This window comes from Cherax quadricarinatus, chromosome 96 (assembly GCF_038502225.1).
Source record: "Cherax quadricarinatus isolate ZL_2023a chromosome 96, ASM3850222v1, whole genome shotgun sequence".
Taxonomy (NCBI): domain Eukaryota; kingdom Metazoa; phylum Arthropoda; class Malacostraca; order Decapoda; family Parastacidae; genus Cherax; species Cherax quadricarinatus.
The window spans coordinates 5,945,458-5,968,688 of NC_091387.1; the positions used below are offsets into that span (position 1 = coordinate 5,945,458).

At 44.1% G+C, this 23,231-nt stretch overlaps 1 protein-coding gene across 2 annotated transcripts in view; it reads right to left on the minus strand.

The window, feature by feature from the left end:
* The window catches only part of O-fut2 (O-fucosyltransferase 2), a 68,872-nt gene that overhangs the window by 30,194 nt on the left and 15,447 nt on the right, over window positions 1-23,231 (minus strand). Inside the window, exons 2-3 of one of the 2 annotated variants that reach the window (XM_053795666.2) lie at window positions 8,909-9,065; window positions 1,559-1,670 (exon numbers count right to left, since the gene is read on the minus strand). In XM_053795666.2, coding sequence (XP_053651641.1) covers window positions 1,559-1,670; window positions 8,909-8,997 — 201 coding nt within the window. In that variant the 5' untranslated portion in view covers window positions 8,998-9,065. Of the gene's footprint in view, window positions 1-1,558; window positions 1,671-4,373; window positions 4,988-8,908; window positions 9,066-23,231 lie in introns of those variants that run through there. The other variant, XM_053795665.2, reaches the window with a different exon arrangement.

The following is a 23,231-nucleotide window of genomic DNA, read 5'->3' on the forward strand; positions in this document are numbered from 1 at the left end:
ATATGTGATACGTTCAGTTTTTGAGGTTCCTCTGTATTAGCACACACTAGAGTACATAAGTGCTATGCTCTTTCTTTCTTGTTTTTGGCTTTTTTTTTTTTTTTTGGGTCATCCTGCCCTGGTTGTGGTATATGGCCAGTTTGTTGAAAAAAAATTATATTATACAAGCATGACTGAATTAAAGATCTGGATAAAGATATATAAAGAAGGTCAACTTGTAATATGCTCGAGTACAGTTAACCAATGGTTTAGATAAACTGAGGGCTTACTCAGTAAACCAAGGGCTTATTCGGTAAACTGAGGGTTTATTAAGTAAGCTGAAGGCTTACTTGGTAAACCAAGGGTTTACTGAGTAAACCCTCAACTATATAGACCTTTATTTAACAGATTTCAGAAATATGGGACAACCTCAACTGGATCTATTTGTGTAAGAACAATGGACAAAGTCCACTGGTTACAGTAATGTCCATTACCATAACGATCACAGCAAAACAATCTCATCCCGACCCGTCACAATCATTATTGCCAACCACACGCTTTACCTAGGGGCACCATGATGATGCTAAGAGACAACAAAATAATTGTCAGGGACCCAAGACTTTTCAACTATCTCCAAGCATACATAAGGGGGATTACCAATAGACTCCTGGTTGTCTTCAAGAGCCAGCTGGACAGACACCTAAAGTCAGTACCTGATCAGCCGGGCTGTTGTTCCTACGTTGGTTTACGTGTGGCCAGCAGTAACATCCTGGTTAACCAGGCCCCCATGGCCTGGTCATGGACCGGACCATGGGGGTATTGTCCCCCAAAACCCCCTTGTGGGTATACCCCAGGTGTTACTCCATTAAATCAAGAAGTTTACTATAGCTATCTTTACATACTTGTACATTCTGATTACCTGGAGAGAGTTCTGGGGTTCAACACCCCCGCAGCCCGGTCTGCGACCAGGCCTTATGGTGGATCAGGGCCTGATCAACCAGGCTGTTACTGCTGGTCGCACAGAATCCAACATACGAACCACAGCCCAGCTGGTCAGGTATTGACTTTAGGTGCTTGTCCAGTGCCTGCTTGAAGACAACCAGGGGTCAATGGTAATCCCCTTATGTATATGGGAGGCAGTTGAACAGTCTTGGGCCCCTAACACTTATTGTGTTGTCTCTTAAAGTGCTAGTGGCACAGTCTCTCCTCACTTAACAATGGAGTTCCATTCCTGAGACTACATCGTTAAACGAATTCATCGCTAAGTGAGGAGCATACTATGTATACTGGTAATGGATTTGCTTCAACCATCTTTGATATTTTTTAATGTTATCTTTATACCATTTATAACATTTCTGGTATATTTTTAAATGTATATACAGTAGTGCACTGTATATTGTAATAAAGAAAGTAAAGGAAATCAGCTCTAATATACATACATTAATTAGGTATGCATACTGGTCAGAGCGCCCTTCGTACGTCCGAGGCATCAGTAAACCAGTACATCGCTAAGTGAGGAGAGGTTGTACTGATTAACATAATACAATTTAAAAAAATCATACACCCATACAGTACTTACCAAAACCCAGTTATCAACATCATTCAGCTTGCGAATTAAGTTTGCAACACGAATATACACATCTCGGCGGAGATTAAATCCTTCCCCTGGATTAACATCGTATAACAAATACCTGAAAATATATAAAAAAAATTAACAAAATCACACAAATGAAAAAAGTTATAGCGAAAATTTCTTAAATTTTTACATTGTTGAATATTTTTGATAATCTAAACCTAGCTTAAACCTAACTAAATCTAACTTAAACCTAATCTAACGTAAACCAAATCTTGTAGTGGGGGTTCGTAGGAGATATGATGATTGGAGTTAAAAATACTTGTTGGATGGTAACACACATTGCAGAGTATGAAGAGGGAGCCCAACCTGCCATGTGTTGCCTGTAGTAGACCTATGCGGGAACTGAGGCCGATGCGGCGCGTCCGACGCACTCATGCGGCATCACGTGATGTCACACAAACTAGTCACTAGGCCTAGCAAAGGGGTTGTGTATGTAAAACATATGAATGGTACTAACTATGATACTCAGATAAGCTATACAACACATGTAGGGGATCACCAACTATGCTGACAATCTAACCTAAACCAAATCTAACCCAAACCTAACCTAAACCAAACCTAACCCAAACCAAATCTAACCTAAACCAAACCTAACCTAAACCTAACCTAACCTAAACCTAACCTAACCTAAACCAAACCAAACCTAAACCAAACCAAACCTAAACCAAACCAAACCAAACCTAAACCAAACCTAAACTTAAACCCAACCTAACCTAAACCTAACCTAAACCAAACCTAACCCAAACCAAACCTAACCTAAACCAAACCTAAACCAAACCTAAACCAAACCTAACCCAAACCTAAACCTAAACCAAACCTAACCTAAACCAAACCTAAACCAAACATAACCTAAACCAAACATAACCTAAACCAAACCTAACCTAAACCAAACCTAACCTAAACCAAACCTAGCCTAAACCAAACCTAAACCAAACCTAAACCAAACCTAACCCAAACCAAACCTAACCTAAACCAAACCTAAACCTAACCTAAACCAAGCCTAACCTAACCTAAATCAAACCTAACCTAAACCAAACCTAACCCAAACCAAACCTAAACCAAACCTAACCTAAACCTAACCTAAACCAAACCTAAACCAAACCTAAACCTAACCTAAACCTAACCTAACCTAAACCTAACCTAACCTAAACCAAACATAACCTAAACCAAACATAACCTAAACCAAACCTAGCCTAAACCAAACCTAAACCTAAACCAAACCTAACCTAAACCAAACCTAACCTAAACCAAACCTAACCCTAACCTAAACCTAACCTAAACCAAACTTAACCTAAACCAAACCTAAACCAAACCTAAAGCTAACCTAAACCTAACCTAAACCTAACCCCCCCCCAGTGCCATCCCTGCTGCCACAAGGAAACATGAACAATGTCTCCACCTCCCCCAGGATTGCACCCTTCTTTAGGTTGTGAGCTGAAGCATTACCACTGAGCTATGATCCACTGTCTACACTGTGCATGATAAAATACAATACTGCATAGTACAATAACCTAAAGAAATTTATATTTAAATGTTAACAAGTGAATATTTAACTATAGAGAAAATAGTCGAAATAAATACATATAAAAATTTTATCGTTCAGGAGGAAATTATTATATTATTATTATTAATTATTATTATACCATTATATTTGTGGGGAACGTTAAACCCGTAGGAGTCACAGAGTGCCTGGGGAAAGGGAAATAATTAGGTTTGATATGAGGAAGAGGAGCACAGCTCTAATTCCTCTGATCAAGAGCCAACCACCAGCATCAAGGTGCCGCCAGAATGGATCCAAGATTATTATTATTATAATCAAGGGGGAAGCGATAAACCCGGAGGATTATACAGCGCCTGGGGGGGGGGGTGGAAGGCATTCAGGCTTAAATCAGGGAACTGGAGCACAGATCCAATTCCCTAAATCAAGAGCCCCTCACCAACATCAAGGAACCTTCCTTGTGGGATCCAATTTCCTAAATCAAGAGCCCCTCACCAACATCAAGGAACCTTCCTTGTGGGATCCAATTTCCTAAATCAAGAGCCCCTCACCAACATCAAGGAACCTTCCTTGTGGGATCCAATTTCCTAAATCAAGAGCCCCTCACCAACATCAAGGAACCTTCCTTGTGGGATCCAATTTCCTAAATCAAGAGCCCCTCACCAACATCAAGGAACCTTCCTTGTGGGATCCAATTTCCTAAATCAAGAGCCCCTTACCAACATCAAGGAACCTTCCCTGAGGGATCCTATTCCCTAAATCAAGAGCCCCTCACCAACATCAAGGAACCTTCCTTGTGGAATCCAATTCCCTAAATCAAGAGCCCCTCACCAACATCAAGGAACCTTCCCTGAGGGATCCAATTCCCTAAATCAAGAGCCCCTCACCAACATCAAGGAACCTTCCCTGAGGGATCCAATTCCCTAAATCAAGAGCCCCTCACCAACATCAAGGAACCTTCCCTGAGGGATCCAATTCCCTAAATCAAGAGCCCCTCACCAACATCAAGGAACCTTCCCTGAGGGATCCAATTCCCTAAATCAAGAGCCCCTCACCAACATCAAGGAACCTTCCCTGAGGGATCCAATTCCCTAAATCAAGAGCCCCTCACCAACATCAAGGAACCTTCCTTGAGGGGTGTTGATCCGAGAGATAATAACATCGTCGTGGTAAAACCTGTCGAAGGAAACACTCGATATTGAAACTGTCAACATTATAATCATGGGAAAGCACTAAACTCGTAAGGGTCACGCATCTCACCTCTCGTCGTTGCGTCGTCCCTCACGACACGTCTCTTGTGTACACGTCGCCCTTTGAAACGTAATTAGTAAAGTGAGAATAATAAGTAACGTTTTATTACAGTTATCCATGTTGATCACCACGACTCAATTATTATAATCGTAGCCAGGTGCTAAACCTGTAAGGGTTCAGTTATTTTATAAAGTGAAGAATTTGACCCCTGAGGGTTTAGTTGTGCTAGTGTCGACCCCTGAGGGTTTAGATGTGCCAGTGTCGACCCCTGAGGGTTTAGTTGTGCCAGTGTCGACCCCTGAGGGTTTAGTTGTGCCAGTGTCGACCCCTGAGGGTTTAGTTGTGCCAGTGTCGACCCCTGTGGGTTTAGTTGTGCCAGTGTCGACCCCTGAGGGTTTAGTTGTGCCAGCCTCAGCCCCTGAGGGTTTAGGTTTAACGTTTACATTAGATATAAACGTGTTTAAAACCCACAGGTTTTACATGTATTCTTCACGTGTTAATCCTGCCATTAACTGCGTTAAACCCGCATGAGTTATACAACCAATGTTGACTTGTAAACAAGGTTTCAAGACTATCTTCCACACGAATACGTAAACCAGTGTTGTTTAGGTTTATAAGGACCACTGACGGCTTAGACCTTAACGAACCCGACTTCCCGAAATACTGGAAAGATTCGTTATTGTTGTTATTATTATAATCAAAGGGGAAGCGCTAAACCCGTAGGATTATACAGCGCCCGGGGGGGGGGATGTGGAAGGCATTCAGGCTTAATTCGGGGAACTGGAGCACAGATCCAATTCCCTAAATCAAAAGCCCCTCACCAACATCAAGGAACCTTCCATGAGGGGTTTACCTGGAGAGAGTTCCGGGGGTCAACGCCCCCGCGGCCCGGTCTGTGACCAGGCCTCCTGGTGGATCAGAGCCTGATCAACCAGGCTGTTACTGCTGGCTGCACGCAAACCAACGTACGAACCACAGCCCGGCTGGTCAGGAACCGACTTTAGGTGCTTGTCCAGTGCCAGCTTGAAGACTGCCAGGGGTCTGTTGGTAATCCCCCTTATGTATGCTGAGAGGCAGTTGAACAGTCTCGGGCCCCTGACACTTATTGTATGGTCTCTTAACGTGCTAGTGACACCCCTGCTTTTCACTGGGGGGATGTTGCATCGTCTGCCAAGTCTTTTGCTTTCGTAGTTGAACCGTGAAAAAAAAAAAAAGAAGAGTTTGTGAATAGAAACAGAGGCCTGGCGATGGACCGGGCCGCGGGGGGCGCAGATCCCCAGAATACCTTCCAGGTAGACTCCAAGTAGGAACTTGGAGTTTCCAATTTGACCAGGTGGACCCCCTCGCCAATGTCAAAATGTCTGAATATTTGCTTTTTCAGGAGACCCAGTGTGCCACGGTAAATTCAGTCTTCAGGAGCCTGACCAGCCAGGCTGTGGCTCGTACGTTGGATTGTGTGCAGCCAGGAGTAACAGCCTGGTTTGCAGATGAATGGTTCAGAGAACCGACATGTTGATAAATTAGACACATGTGCAACTCTTGGGTATCTTTATTGAGGAAACGTTTCGCCACACAGTGGCTTCATCAGTCCATACAAAGGAGAATCTTGAAGAACAGGAGGAGAATGAGGTAATCAGTCCCTCAACCTTGAGTCGATGTGGTCAGTCCATCAATCTTGAATAGAATACGGCACGTATGCCTGGTCACAGACCGAGCCGCGGGGGCGTTGACCCCCGCAACTCTCACCAGGTAAACTCCAGCTCAGAAAAGAAAGATTTCGAAAGAATCAAGTGAAAGAAATACTGCTGTGGTCTTGGCAAAAAGAAATGCCTTACAGAATTTTTCTCTGCTTCCGCTTACCTGGAGTTTACCTGAAGAGAGTTGCGGGGGTCAACGCCCCCGCGGTTCGGTCTGTGACCAGGCCTCATGGTGGATCAGAGCCTGATCAACCAGGCAGTTACTGCTGGCTGCACACAATCCAAAGTACGAGCCACAGCCCGGCTGGTAATGGAAAACACAGAAGCTACTAATGAAGAACCAGTACCACTACCAGATATTTCTTCTGAGAACCTACCAGCATTCCCAAGTACATCTGCAGAGTGATTATCAAATGGTATACAATACCGACAGGTTGGTAGATAAGACACATAGGCAACATTTAGGCAACTTTATTCCGAAACGTTTCGCCTACACAGTAGGTCTCTTAAAGGGTGATGGACTGATTACATCGTCTTCACATCTCTACTGTTCCTGCCTACTTTCTGCACTCGACTGAAGAAACCTACTGTGTAGGCGAAACGTTTCGGAATAAAGTTGCCTGAATGTTGCCTATGTGTCTTACCTACATCTGCAGAAAATAAGAATATACCAGATCAAAGGTGATGAATCACTACTCTGATCCACCAGGAGGCCTGGTCACAGACCGGGCCACGGGGGCGTTGACCCCCCCGGAACTCTCTCTCCAGGTAAACTCTCCAGATAAACTACCATATTATACTGATACTTATGTAAACATGGACAGTGAATCTCCACCATGTGATTCAGACCCAGTCATGAGATTTTCTGTCAGGTAAAACCTTGTGTGTCCTTGTGGTCAACTGCCACCATATTATAATCAAAAAACGCTAAACCACAAGGGGTATACAGCACTACCATCATATATACCGAAAGTCTGACAGCAAAGATATAAATACACAACAGTAATTATTATAGTGTAGATGGGATATATTAAACTGAAAAATATAGCGAGTTATTCTTAAACTCAATTTTATTGAGAAAAATAAAATCAGATTTCTTCGAAATTAATTTTTTTTCGAAAATTGATGCTCATCATTCATTTTAGATTATCTCTTATTTGTAACTCAATTTAATTCCCATGTGGAGGCTCCCCCCCCCCAGGTTAAATCCGGCCTATTAAAACTAAGCACTAAACCCACACGAGGTGTCAAATACGTCAGCCCAACATCAAGTCTATGGACATTGTTCATTAGAATTACGAATATTTGGCAAACTAGTGTCTTTGTGCTAGTGTTAGTTTAATATCTATTATGTACCCCATACCCATCCTGTGGGCGGTAGTCACCCCATACCCATCCTGTGGGCGGTAGTCACCCCATACCCATCCTGTGGGCGGTAGTCACCCCATACCCATCCTGTGGGCGGTAGTCAAAAGATCAGAGGTACTTAATGGGTCCAGGGACTGTACCACAAAGTTTTGATAGTTGAACAAGGTACATAGGTAATGAATCATGTACAATGTCCAGAGCGTCTCAAATACCAAGGTTCAAGTCACGTTAACACACAGTAACAAGACTGTGTGAGTCCCTTAGTAATTACCAAGTGACAACCATCACCCTCCCACCAGTAACAACTACTCACCCCCCTCCCCCTCCACCAGCAACCAACCCCAGACCCTTCCCTTAACGACCTTCCCCCTCCCCACAAACAACCACTGACGTCATCACCCCCCCTCCTCCTCCAGGTCAATGGCGCCATTTAGCCATGGAGGTCAACAATAGTGGCGCCACTAGTCACTTCTCTGCCATCCACCACACCATCAACACCTCCAGCTCCATCAAACTCTGGTAATTAAAACTTGGATTATTCCAATTCCTTCGTAATTTTTGATAGATCAGCTTTGAAAATAGATATTTTTCTTTCTACTTCAAACTGTTGCTGACTGTAGTTCATTAATCTAGTACATAGTTATATCTTTACAGACATTGTTTTGGTGTGTTGCTGCTGGTGATGACATCTCTGACGACTTGCAGCTGCCCACAGCACGGTCTTCACCACACGGCAGCTGCCCACAGCACGGTCTTCACCACACAGCAGCTGCCCACAGCACGGTCTTCACCACACAGCAGCTGCCCACAGCACGGTCTTCACCACACGGCAGCTGCCCACAGCACGGTCTTCACCACACAGCAGCTGCCCACAGCACGGTCTTCACCACACAGCAGCTGCCCACAGCACGGTCTTCACCACACAGCAGCTGCCCACAGCACGGCCTTCACCACACAGCAGCTGCCCACAGCACGGTCTTCACCACACAGCAGCTGCCCACAGCACGGTCTTCACCACACAGCAGCTGCCCACAGCACAGTCTTCACCACACAGCAGCTGCCCACAGCACGGGGAATATCTTCAACCTGATGAGATTAAGACACACGTGCAACATCTGGGTATCTTTATTGTAGACGTTTCGCCATCCAGTGGCTTTATCAATACAAATTCTAGGACAACATTAATAAAAATTTAATAAATAAATAAGTTGTCTTTATCACAGTAATGTTCAAGGAACACACACAAAGGTGTTCAAAGAACACTAAATAAATAAAAAAAGGAAATAATTGAGACAAGCCTCAACTGCTGCATTTGTCAGCAGGAGACAACATTCACACAACTCGGGAGCTTTAAGCTCGGGGAAAAAAAAAAAATATACCTACCCCAACCCTACTAACAGTAGTAGTAATGAGACTGTTAGTCTCAATACTGCCATCATTAGTAGTTTGAGGTATGATACATTTCTAAAGTCTCATGACCTGGTGTTTGTATTGTCAGGAAGGTAAGTGTTGCGGCAGTGGACAGTCAGGTACAACACGGTCTTCGCTGTAAACACTTCCTGGTGCATAAGTCTTCCAACACAGGCTATTATGGTCACCTCGTCTCCAGTGCTCTGTCTTGTTTGTCAGGAGGATTCTGTGGCAATTAAAAAAGTTGGCGGGTGAACTCCCTAACATATTACAACCTAGACAAACCTACTCCTAATATTCCTTATAGGCCTATATTTAACAGGAAAAACAGATTTTAGTAGTCAACTTGCATTGCTCTACTCTGATTCAGACATGATTGACTTTCATCGACCTGTCCCTTGAAAGTTTACTGCTCCCCCGCCTCACCATTCAAACTTTTACGTACGTGCATATTTACCCAAATAAAATTACCCATAACTACATAGATGCGTTATACACAGCTTGGGGGAATGTTAGGCAATCAGGGTTGATGCAAGGAAGAGGAGGGTGCTTGTAACTGCTTGTATCAAGATACCTTCATTAGTACAAAGACACCCCTTGAAGGGTATCCAAATTTAACATGAATGTAGTTAGGATCATTAAGACATCACTGTACTTCCCAAACAATTCCACGTCCCCCAGAGCGCACTAGACTAACAACCAACACAATGGGTTATCTAACCAGTTGAAGCTCTGCCATATACCAGTCTCCTAACACACTACTGTGCTAGCCTGAATTCACAACCTACCTTACCTGCCAGTTATGGCTGGCATCCCAGGCACAACCTGAGAACCAATACATTCAAGCCCCCACACACACACAACCTCTATCTGGGTTTCTAACCCAGCAGGGTTAATAATGCTGTTCCCACTAATAACAATCTAACTCACCCCCCTAACTATACTCATCAGCATCAGATGTTAGTTAATCCTTTCTGCCAACTAACACTTCAGATTACAGAAGTTTTCATTATATTCATCATTAACGTCTGCTGCCACAAGTGTTACACTTTATTACTTACAAACTATCAAACCAACTGCAATTCTGGACACTAAAACTTTTATATTCATAGGAACCTGAACGTCGCTTAAATTATCCAAAATGATAAAACTGTGTAAACTTAATGAGTCAATATTTAAGTTTGCAGTTTGACCAAAGGCATAAAAAACGTAGAACACCCACCACAACCACTACCCAAAGCCTGGAACCCACCAAAATCCCCACGGAAACCATGTACAATAACAGACTGCATACAGCTACTGAAGGTCGTTGGTGGGTTCCCAGGCCTACAATTCTACGTAATCTATGCCTTCAGGGGAGATTACTCTCCCCTGCTATATGCATTCATTATGCATATAGCAGATTCTCCAATTATGTACCTTACCTATCCTACTTAACACTACCTAATTCTATAACCTATTTTGATAGAAACTAAATAATTGTAGACCTACAAAGTGATATATACACCATAACTATGCAGCATACTCCAGGTATAGGCCTAACTAATTTGTAGAGCAGTGGCAGCGCAAGGGAGGATGAAGGAAGGTACAGGTAAGATCAAGGGGTTCTAGGTGAGATCTGGGGGGTCTAGGAAAGGTCAAGGGAGGTCTAGGCAACATCAAGGGAGTCTAGGTAAGATCAAGGGGTCCAGGTAAGAACAAGGGGGTCTATGTAAGGTCAAGGTGGTCCAGGTAACTTGAAGAGGGGTCTGGATAACGTCAAAGGGGTCTATGTAAGATCAAGGGGGTCTAGGTAACATCGAAGGGGGCTAGGTAAGATCAAAAGGGTCTAGGTAAGGTCAAGGAGAGAGTAGGTAAGATCAAGGGGTTTTGGTAAGATCAAGGGAGGTTTAGGTAAGATCAAGGGGGGTTTAGGCAAGATCAAGGGGGGTTTAGGCAAGATCAAGGGGGGTCTATGTAGGGTCAAGGGGGTCCAGGTAAGATGAAGGGGGGTCTGGATAACGTCAAAGGGGTCTATGTAAGATCAAGGAGGCCTAGGTATGACGAAGGGGTATAGGCAAGATCAAGGAGGGTCTAGGTATAGTCAAAGGGAGTCTGGGTAACATAAAAGGGGTCAGTGTAAGATCAAGGGGGTCAAGGGGGGTTTAGGTAAGATCAAAGGGGTATAGGTAAGATTAAGGGGGTCTAGGTAAGATCAAGGGAATCTAGGTAAGATCAAGGGGGTCTAGGTAAGATCAAACGAATCTAGGTAAGAACAAGGGGGTCTAGGTAAAAACAGGGGGATCTAGGTAAGAACAAGGGGGTCTAGGTAAGAACAAAGGGTTCTTGGTAAGAACAAGGAGGTCTAGATAAGATCAAGGGGGTCTAGGTAGGATCAAGGGGGTCTAGGTAAGATCAAGGGGGTCTAGGTAAGATCAAGGGGGTCTAGGTAAGATCAAGGGGGTCTAGGTAAGATGATAAAGGCTAAAGTGTCATTTGAAAACAGGTGAATTTGTAAATGAAGTGATAAGCCTATAGAGGCAGGTGCCAGAAGTCGCCAGAAACTTACCACAGGTCAGCTGTTTTTAATAATCTTCCTGGCCTGCTAGTGTACTCGCATATAATCTAGTGATACCAGTGAATAGCAGAATACAGTGTTGTAGTAGCAACTAACCAGTATTATAATGGTACTTAGTGAAGTGGAGTGACTTTCATTAGTTTCTTTTTCTTGAAATACCAGACATATACTGTGAATTTCATATAACCTGTAGTTACCAGCGGTCGCAATATACACAACGAGAAGCAATTATTACTACAGAAAAAGCGCCCTTCCTCCAAAATTTGCACCAGTCAACTATAGTGATAATATAGCATTTATTGTGGTGGAGACGGAAAAAAAAAATAGAGAAGCTAGATACAGCGATTGATAAACAAAGGTGGAGGCTCGACCGTTCGTCATTGTAGGAGCTGCCAGATATCACCGGCTCTTCAACACGCAAGTTATACTTTTGTATCAATCAAATCACATATTACTCGGGTAGATAATTTCCAGTAGATCCTTCATGTGTTAGCTCAAATCACCGACCAGTATGGTTTAAATAAGTGACCCACTGATCAGATCAGATAGACTGGTCCGAACCCTTGACTGGTCCGAACCCTGGACTGGTTTCAAACGGTTTCGTTGTGCACCACCTAGCAGGTTATTAATAGAATATTCAAGAGGTTGCTAGTAGAATTGCAGTAAATCAACCATTCAAATCATTATGAAGCTGTGTGTAGTCTGTGGTCAGTCAAACAAACGGGCTTCCACATGCATAAATTGTCATTTCTGTGGAAATTGGTGTCACGCCCCTTGTGCAGATATCCAAGAACTAGCTACAAGCAGTATTAAAACAGGGAAGTGTTTTTGGGTATGCCCAAATGAGATAAATCTGTGGACTAAAATCACAAGGGTATTAAAAGAGGTCAACATCAAAGCTGCTTTCATAGAAAACCTGGAAGCTTTCTACAACAGATGGGAACATAAAAAGTCCGGGCTGAATGGTACTGCCCTTGATACTGGCCATGTAGTCAGAAACTGTAAGGCTGGAGATGATGTCCTGGTAGTCAGTAAATGGGGGGCTGATAGTGCTGTCCTGGGAGACAGTAATGGGGAAGCTGGAGGTGCTGTCCTGGGAGACAGTAATGGTGAAGCTGGAGGTGCTGTCCTGGGAGACAGTAATGGTGAAGCTGGAGATGCTGTCCTGGGAGACAGTAATGGGGAAGCTGGAGATGCTGTCCTGGGAGACAGTAATGGTGAAGCTGGAGATTTTGTCCAGGTAGTCGGGAATTATACGCAGGAAGGAATACATATGAATGACCGCATAGGGGACAGGAGCCATAGTAGGGAAACAAGTGTAGTCAAAGATAAAACCAATATTGCAAACTAGAAATACCGCAGGAAATAGCAAACAAGAGGACTCCACTAGCAATAGTGAGGATATATTACCAAAAACAAATGGTGGGAGCTCCATTGTTGGTGCTAGGGAGGATAGAAGTAAGACAGGGAAACATGCACCAACAGGGAATACAGTCACAGAAACCCAAGGCAAACGGAAACCAAGCCTGTGCACATACTATGCACTCGGTATCTGCTGGCATGGGAAATCTGGAAAAACAGATGGGACGTGCAACTATGACCACCCTAGGAAATGCCATGCCCATATGACAACAGGAAAATGCAAACTCCCTTCCTGTAAGCTTTTTCACCCTGAACTGTGTACCTCTTCAGTACAGGAAAGACTGTGCTATAACTTAAATTGCCAGGCATACCATCTAAAGGGGACAAAAAGATACAAAACATCCAGGCCATGGGAAAACCTGGGTAGCCACAGCCACTCAAGAGGGAGAGGTTTTTTAGTGCCAGGAAGGAAAAAAAACTGGCAGGAAATGGCAGAAATCGTACACCAAATCCAGTCATTCCTGGAGTGGAACCACAGTCGATGGCCTCCACTCCAAACCAACAGATACAGATACTAATGCCGGAAAAAAAATCCCCCCCCAGTACCAACAATACCACCAGTCCGATAACATTCTTCTTTGCAAATATACAGGGTCTAAAGCCAGCAACAAACAACAAAATACCTTTCATCCGTGGACTGCTTGCAGAGGCAAAGGCAATGTTCGCGGCTTTCACTGAGACCCACATAAAGGATCACTTGGACAACGAAATATGGATCCCAGGTTACAACCTATACAGATGTGACAGAGTGAACAGGCAAAAGGGGGGGGTTGGCCTGTACATTGCAGTCACTTGTTTGCACAGAACTGCTAAATGCCTCAAATGATGTAGTGGAAGTTTTAGCAGTAAAGGTCGAGAACCAAAACCTAGTCATTGTGGTAGTCTACAAGCCTCCGGATGCAACATCCCAGCAATTCCAGGAACAGCTGTTAAAAATTGACCACTGTCTGGAAAACCTTCCAGCTCCTGCACCCAACATCTTGCTCCTGGGGGATTTCAACTTAAGGCACCTAAAATGGAGGAATATAGCAAATAATATTGTTGCAGTAATAACACCAGGAGGCAGCTCTGATGAAAACTCACACTCACGCGAGCTTTTAAATCTCTGCACAAAATTCAATTTAAACCAGCAAATAATAGAGCCTACTAGACTGGAGAATACACTAGACCTCATCTTCACTAACAATGATGATCTGATAAGAAATGTCACCATATCAAAAACAATATACTCAGATCACAACATAATTGAGGTTCAGTCATGTATGCGCGGAGCCCCAGACCGACATAATGAGATTAGTCACGAGGGAGCATTCACCAAATTCAACTTCAATAACAAAAACAAAGTGGGACCAAGTAAACCAAGTCCTAACCGATATAAGCTGGGAAGATATACTAAGCAACACAGACCCCAACTTATGCCTAGAACAGATTAACTCGGTAGCACTCGATGTATGCACAAGGCTTATTCCTCTAAGAAAAAGGAGGAGTAGATGTAAAACAGAAAGAGACAGGCGCTCCCTTTACAGGCGACGGAAAAGAATAACAGAGCGGCTAAAAGAGGTCAATATATCTGAAATACGTAGGGAGACACTGGTCAGAGAAATAGCAAGCATCGAACTTAAGCTAAAAGAATCCTTTGGGAGTCAGGAATCGCGGGAAGAACTAAAAGCCATAAATGAAATCGAAAGAAACCCAAAGTATTTCTTCTCCTATGCCAAATCAAAATCGAGAACAACGTCCAGTATTGGGCCCCTACTTAAACAAGATGGGTCCTACACAGATGACAACAAGGAAATGAGTGAGCTACTCAAGTCCCAATATGACTCAGTTTTTAGCAAGCCGCTAACCAGACTGAGAGTCGAAGATCAAAATGAATTTTTTATGAGAGAGCCACAAAATTTGATTAACACAAGCCTATCCGATGTTATCCTGACGCCAAATGACTTCGAACAGGCGATAAATGACATGCCCATGCACTCTGCCCCAGGGCCAGACTCATGGAACTCTGTGTTCATCAAGAACTGCAAGAAGCCCCTATCACGAGCCTTTTCCATCCTATGGAGAGGGAGCATGGACACGGGGGTCGTCCCACAGTTACTAAAAACAACAGACATAGCCCCACTCCACAAAGGGGGCAGTAAAGCAACAGCAAAGAACTACAGACCAATAGCACTAACATCCCATATCATAAAAATATTTGAAAGGGTCCTAAGAAGCAAGATCACCACGCATCTAGAAACCCATCAGTTACACAACCCAGGGCAACATGGGTTTAGAACAGGTCGCTCCTGTCTGTCTCAACTATTGGACCACTACGACAAGGTCCTAAATGCACTAGAAGACAAAAAGAATGCAGATGTAATATATACAGACTTTGCAAAAGCCTTCGACAAGTGTGACCATGGCGTAATAGCGCACAAAATGCGTGCTAAAGGAATAACAGGAAAAGTCGGTCGATGGATCTATAATTTCCTCACTAACAGAACACAGAGAGTAGTCGTCAACAGAGTAAAGTCCGAGGCAGCTACGGTGAAAAGCTCTGTTCCACAAGGGACAGTACTCGCTCCCATCTTGTTCCTCATCCTTATATCCGACATAGACAAGGATGTCAGCCACAGCACCGTGTCTTCCTTTGCAGATGACACCCGAATCTGCATGACAGTGTCTTCCATTGCAGACACTGCAAAGCTCCAGGCAGACATCAACCAAATCTTTCAGTGGGCTGCAGAAAACAATATGAAGTTCAACGATGAGAAATTTCAATTACTCAGATATGGTAAACATGAGGAAATTAAATCTTCATCAGAGTACAAAACAAATTCTGGCCACAAAATAGAGCGAAACACCAACGTCAAAGACCTGGGAGTGATCATGTCGGAGGATATCACCTTCAAGGACCATAACACTGTATCAATTGCATCTGCTAGAAAAATGACAGGATGGATAATGAGAACCTTCAAAACTAGGGAGGCCAAGCCCATGATGACACTCTTCAGGTCACTTGTTCTATCTAGGCTGGAATATTGCTGCACACTAACAGCACCTTTCAAGGCAGGTGAAATTGCCGACCTAGAAAATGTACAGAGAACTTTCACGGCGCGCATAACGGAGATAAAACACCTCAATTATTGGGAGCGCTTGAGGTTCCTAAACCTGTATTCCCTGGAACGCAGGAGGGAGAGATACATGATTATATACACCTGGAAAATCCTAGAGGGACTAGTACCGAACTTGCACACGAAAATCACCCACTACGAAAGCAAAAGACTTGGCAGACGATGCACCATCCCCCCAATGAAAAGCAGGGGTGTCACTAGCACGTTAAGAGACCATACAATAAGTGTCAGGGGCCCGAGACTGTTCAACTGCCTCCCAGCACACATAAGGGGGATTACCAACAGACCCCTGGCAGTCTTCAAGCTGGCACTGGACAAGCACCTAAAGTCAGTTCCGGATCAGCCGGGCTGTGGCTCGTATGTTGGTTTGCGTGCAGCCAGCAGCAACAGCCTGGTTGATCAGGCTCTGATCCACCAGGAGGCCTGGTCTCAGACCGGGCCGCGGGGGCGTTGACCCCCGGAACTCTCTCCAGGTAAACTCCAGGTAAACAAGGGAATCTAGGTAAAAACAGGGGGATCTAGGTAAGAACAAGGGGGTCTAGGTAAAAACAGGGGGATCTAGGTAAGAACAAGGGGGTCTAGATAAGATCAAGGGGGTCTAGGTAAGATCAAGGGGGTCTAGGTAAGATCAAAGAAATCTAGGTAAGATCAAGGGAATGTAGGTAAGATCAAGGGGTCTAGGTAAGATCAAGGGGGTCTAGGTAAGATCAAAGAAATCTAGGTAAGATCAAGGGAATGTAGGTAAGATCAAGGGGGCCTAGGTAAGATCAAGTGGGTCTAGGTAAGATCAAAGGAATCTAGGTAAGATCAAGGAGGTCTAGGTAAGATCAAGGGGGTCTAGGTAAAAACAAGGGAGTCTACGCCCCCGCGGCCCGGTCTGTGACCAGGCTTCATGGTGGATCAGGGGTATACACTGCATAATAAACATATCACACTAACTACTGAATACATTCCTTATTATTTCCCGACCAGAGATTTAATCTCTGGTCGGGAGATCAGTTAATACTTCCCACTAAGTTACTACAGGGTTAATAATGCTGTTCCCACTAATAACAATCTAACTCACCCCCCTAACTATACTCATCAGCATCAGATGTTAGTTAATCCTTTCTGCCAACTAACACTTCAGATTACAGAAGTTTTCATTATATTCATCATTAACGTCTGCTGCCACAAGTGTTACACTTTATTACTTACAAACTATCAAACCAACTGCAATTCTGGACACTAAAACTTTTATATTCATAGGAACCTGAACGTCGCTTAAATTATTCAAAATGATAAAACTGTGTAAACTTAATGAGTCAATATTTAAGTTTGGAGTTTGACCAAAGGCATAAAAAACGTAGAACACCCACCACAACCACTACCCAAAGCCTGGAACCCACCAAAATCCCCACGGAAACCATGTACAATAACAGACTGCATACAGCTACTGAAGGTCGTTGGTGGGTTCCCAGGCCTACAGTTCTACGTAATCTATGCCTTCAGGGGAGATTACTCTCCCCTGCTATATGCATTCATTATGCATATAGCAGATTCTCCAATTATGTACCTTACCTATCCTACTTAACACTACCTAATTCTATAACCTATTTTGATAGAAACTAAATAATTGTAGACCTACAAAGTGAAATATACACCATAACTATGCAGCATACTCCAGGTATAGGCCTTACTAATTTGTAGAGAAGTGGCGGCGCAAGGGAGGATGAATGAAGGTACAGGTAAGATCAAGGAGTTCTAGGTGAGATCAGGGGGGTCTAGGAAAGGTCAAGGGGTCCAGGTAAGAACAAGGGGGTCTATGTAAGGTCAAGGTGGTCCAGGTAACTTGAAGAGGGGTCTAGGTAGCATCCAAGGGGTCTAGGTAAGATCGAAGGGGTCTAGGTAAGATCATAAGGGTCTAGGTAAGGTCAAGGAGAGAGTAGGTAAGATCAAGGAAGGTCTAGGTAAGATCAAAGGGGGTCTGGGTAACATCAGTCTAGGTAAAATCAAGGGGGTCTAGGTAAGATCAAGGGGTTCTAGGTAAGATCAAGGGAGGTTTAGGTAAGATCAAGGGGGGTTTAGGCAAGATCAAGGGGGGTCTATGTAGGGTCAAGGAGGTCCAGGTAAGATGAAGGGGGGTCTGGATAACGTCAAAGGGGTCTATGTAAGATCAAGGAGGCCTAGGTATGACGAAGGGGTATAGGCAAGATCAAGGAGGGTCTAGGTATAGTCAAATTGGGTCTGAGTAACATCAAAGGGGTCAGTGTAAGATCAAGGGGGTCAAGGGGGGTTTAGGTAAGATCAAAGGGGTATAGGTAAGATTAAGAGGGTCTAGGTAAGATCAAGGGAATCTAGGTAAGATCAAGGGGGTCTAGGTAAGATCAAACGAATCTAGGTAAGAACAAGGGGGTCTAGGTAAAAAGAGGGGGATCTAGGTAAGAACAAGGGGGTCTAGGTAAGAACAAAGGGGTCTTGGTAAGAACAAGGGGGTCTAGATAAGATCAAGGGGGTCTAGGTAAGATCTAAGAAATCTAGGTAAGATCAAGGGAATCTAGGTAAGATCAAGGGGGCCTAGGTAAGATCAAAGGTAAGATCAAAGGAATCTAGGTAAGATCAAGGAGGTCTAGGTAAGAACAAGGGGGTCTAGGTAAGATCAAGGGGGTCTAGGTAAGATCAAGGGGGTATGGGTAAGATCAAGGGGGTCTAGGTAAAAACAAGGGAGTCTACGCCCCCGCGGCCCGGTCTGTGACCAGGCTTCATGGTGGATCAGGGGTATACACTGCATAATAAACATATCACACTAACTACAGAATACATTCCTTATTATTTCCCGACCAGAGATTTAATCTCTGGTCGGGAGATCAGTTAATACTTCCCACTAAGTTACTACAAGGGTGGCCCGGTGGCCTGGTGGCTAAAGCTCCCGCTTCACACACGGAGGGCCCGGGTTCGATTCCCGGCGGGTGGAAACATTTCGACACGTTTCCTTACACCTGTTGTCCTGTTCACCTAGCAGCAAATAGGTACCTGGGTGTTAGTCGACTGGTGTGGGTGGCATCCTGGGGGACAAGATTAAGGACCACAATGGAAATAAGTTAGACAGTCCTCGATGACGCACTGACTTTCTTGGGTTATCCTGGGTGGCTAACCCTCCGGGGATAAAAATCCGAACGAAATCTTATCTTATCTTATCTTATCTTAATAATGCTGTTCCCACTAATAACAATCTAACTCACCCCCCTAACTATACTCATCAGCATCAGATGTTAGTTAATCCTTTCTGCCAACTAACACTTCAGATTACAGAAGTTTTCATTATATTCATCATTAACGTCTGCTGCCACAAGTGTTACACTTTATTACTTACAAACTATCAAACCAACTGCAATTCTGGACACTAAAACTTTTATATTCATAGGAACCTGAACGTCGCTTAAATTATCCAAAATGATAAAACTGTGTAAACTTAATGAGTCAATATTTAAGTTTGCAGTTTGACCAAAGGCATAAAAAACGTAGAACACCCACCACAACCACTACCCAAAGCCTGGAACCCACCAAAATCCCCACGGAAACCATGTACAATAACAGACTGCATACAGCTACTGAAGGTCGTTGGTGGGTTCCCAGGCCTACAGTTCTACGTAATCTATGTCTTCAGGGGAGATTACTCTCCCCTGCTATATGCATTCATTATGCATATAGCAGATTCTCCAATTATGTACCTTACCTATCCTACTTAACACTACCTAATTCTATAACCTATTTTGATAGAAACTAAATAATTGTAGACCTACAAAGTGATATATACACCATAACTATGCAGCATACTCCAGGTATAGGCCTAACTAATTTGTAGAGCAGTGGCGGTGCAAGGGAGGATGAAGGAAGGTACAGGTAAAATCAAGGGGTTCTAGGTGAGATCAGGGGGGTCTAGGAAAGGTCAAGGGAGGTCTAGGCAACATCAAGGGAGTCTAGGTAAGATGAAGGGGGGTCTGGATAACGTCAAAGGGGTCTATGTAAGATCAAGGAGGCCTAGGTATGACGAAGGGGTATAGGCAAGATCAAGGAGGGTCTAGGTATAGTCAAAGGGGGTCTGGGTAACATCAAAGGGGTCAGTGTAAGATCAAGGGGGTCAAGGGGGGTTTAGGTAAGATCAAAGGGTCTAGGTAAGATAAAGGGGGTCTAGGTAAGATCAAGGGAATCTAGGTAAGATCAAGGGGGTCTAGGTAAGATCAAACGAATCTAGGTAAGAACAAGGGGGGTCTACGTAAAGACAGGGGGATCTAGGTAAGAACAAGGGGGTCTAGGTAAGAACAAAGGGGTCTTGGTAAGAACAAGGGGGTCTAGATAAGATCAAGGGGGTCTAGGTAAGATCAAGGGGGTCTAGGTAAGAACAAGGGAATCTAGGTAAGATCAAGGGGTCTAGGTAAGATCAAACGAATCTAGGTAAGAAGAAGGGGGTCTAGGTAAAAACAGGGGGATCTAGGTAAGAACACGGGGGTCTGGGTAAGAACAAAGGGGTCTAGGTAAGATCAAGGGGGTCTAGATAAGATCAAGGGGGTCTAGGTAAGATCAAGGGGGTCTAGATAAGATCAAGGGGTCTAGGTAAGATCAAGGGGGTCTAGGTGAGATCAAGGGGGTCTAGGTAAGATCGAGGGGGGTCTAGGTAAGATCAAAGAAATCTAGGTAAGATCAAGGGAATCTAGGTAAGATCAAGGGGGCCTAGGTAAGATCAAGTGGGTCTAGGTAAGATCAAAGGAATCTAGGTAAGATCAAGGAGGTCTAGGTAAGAACAAGGGGGTCTAGGTAAGATCAAGGGGGTCTAGGTAAGATCAAGGGAATCTAGGTAAGATCAAGGGGGCCTAGGTAAGATCAAAGGAATCTAGGTAAGATCAAGGAGGTCTAGGTAAGAACAAGGGGGTCTAGGTAAGATCAAGGGGGTCTAGGTAAGATCAAGGGGGTATAGGTAAGATCAAGTGGGTCTAGGTAAGATCAAAGGAATCTAGGTAAGATCAAGGAGGTCTAGGTAAGACCAAGGGGGTCTAGGTAAGATCAAGGGGGTCTAGGTAAGATCAAGGGGGTCTAGGTAAGATCAAGGGGGTCTAGGTAAGAACAAGGGGGTCTAGGTAAGATCAAGGGGGTCTAGGTAAGATCAAGGGGGTCTAGGTAAGATCAAGGGGGTCTAGGTAAAAACAAGGGAGTCTACGCCCCCGCGGCCCGGTCTGTGACCAGGCTTCATGGTGGATCAGGGGTATACACTGCATAATAAACATATCACATTAACTACAGAATACATTCCCCATTTTTTCCCGACCAGAGATTTAATCTCTGGTCGGGAGATCAGTTAATACTTCCCACTAAGTTACTACAGGGTTAATAATGCTGTTCCCACTAATAACAATCTAACTCACCCCCCTAACTATACTCATCAGCATCAGATGTTAGTTAATCCTTTCTGCCAACTAACACTTCAGATTACAGAAGTTTTCATTATATTCATCATTAACGTCTGCTGCCACAAGTGTTACACTTTATTACTTACAAACTATCAAACCAACTGCAATTCTGGACACTAAAACTTTTATATTCATAGGAACCTGAACGTCGCTTAAATTATCCAAAATGATAAAACTGTGTAAACTTAATGAGTCAATATTTAAGTTTGCAGTTTGACCAAAGGCATAAAAAACGTAGAACACCCACCACAACCACTACCCAAAGCCTGGAACCCACCAAAATCCCCACGGAAACCATGTACAATAACAGACTGCATACAGCTACTGAAGGTCGTTGGTGGGTTCCCAGGCCTACAGTTCTACGTAATCTATGTCTTCAGGGGAGATTACTCTCCCCTGCTATATGCATTCATTATGCATATAGCAGATTCTCCAATTATGTACCTTACCTATCCTACTTAACACTACCTAATTCTATAACCTATTTTGATAGAAACTAGATAATTGTAGACCTACAAAGTTATATATACACCATAACTATGCAGCATACTCCAGGTATAGGCCTAACTAATTTGTAGAGCAGTGGCAGCGCAAGGGAGGATGAATGAAGGTACAGGTAAGATCAAGGGGTTCTAGGTGAGATCAGGGGGGTCTAGGAAAGGTCTAGGCAACATCAATGGAGTCTAGGTAAGATCAAGGGGTCCAGGTAAGAACAAGGGGGTCTACGTAAGGTCAAGGTGGTCCAGGTAACTTGAAGAGGGGTCTGGATAACGTCAAGGGGTTCTAGGTAACATCGAAGGGGTCTAGGTAACATCAAAAGGGTCTAGGTAAGGTCAAGGAGAGAGTAGGTAAGATCAAGGAAGGTCTAGGTAAGATCAAAGGGGGTCTGGGTAACATCAGTCTAGGTAAAATCAAGGGGGTCTAGGTAAGATCAAGGGGTTCTAGGTAAGATCAAGGGAGGTTTAGGTAAGATCAAGGGGGGTTTAGGCAAGATCAAGGGGGGTTTAGGCAAGATCAAGGGGGGTTTAGGCAAGATCAAGGGGGGTCTATGTAGGGTCAAGGGGGTCCAGGTAAGATGAAGGGGGGTCTGGATAACGTCAAAGGGGTCTATGTAAGATCAAGGGGGTCTAGGTAAGATCAAAGGGGGTCTGGGTAACATCGAAGGGGTCTAGGTAAGATCAAAAGGGTCTAGGTAAGGTCAAGGAGAGAGTAGGTAAGATCAAGGAAGGTCTAGGTAAGTTCAAGGAAGGTCTAGGTAAGATCAAAGGGGGTCTGGGTAACATCAGTCTAGGTAAAATCAAGGGGGTTTAGGTAAGATCAAGGGGGGTTTAGGTAAGATCAAGGGGGGTTAGGCAAGATCAAGGGGGGTCTATGTAGGGTCAAGGGGGTCCAGGTAAGATGAAGGGGGGTATGGATGACGTCAAAGGGGTCTATGTAAGATCAAGGAGGCCTAGGTATGACGAAGGGGTATAGGCAAGATCAAGGAGGGTCTAGGTATAGTCAAAGGGGGTCTGGGTAACATCAAAAGGGTCAGTGTAAGATCAAGGGGTCAAGGGGGGTTTAGGTAAGATCAAAGGGGTATAGGTAAGATTAAGGGGGTCTAGGTAAGATCAAACGAATCTAGGTAAGAACAAGGGGGTCTAGGTAAAAACAGGGGGATCTAGGTAAGAACAAGGGGGTCTAGGTAAGAACAAAGGGGTCTTGGTAAGAACAAGGGGGTCTAGATAAGGTCAAGGGGGTCTAGGTAAGATCAAGGGGGTCTAGGTAAGATCAAGCGGGTCTAGGTAAGAACAAGGGAATCTAGGTAAGATCAAGGGGGTCTAGGTAAGATCAAACGAATCTAGGTAAGAACA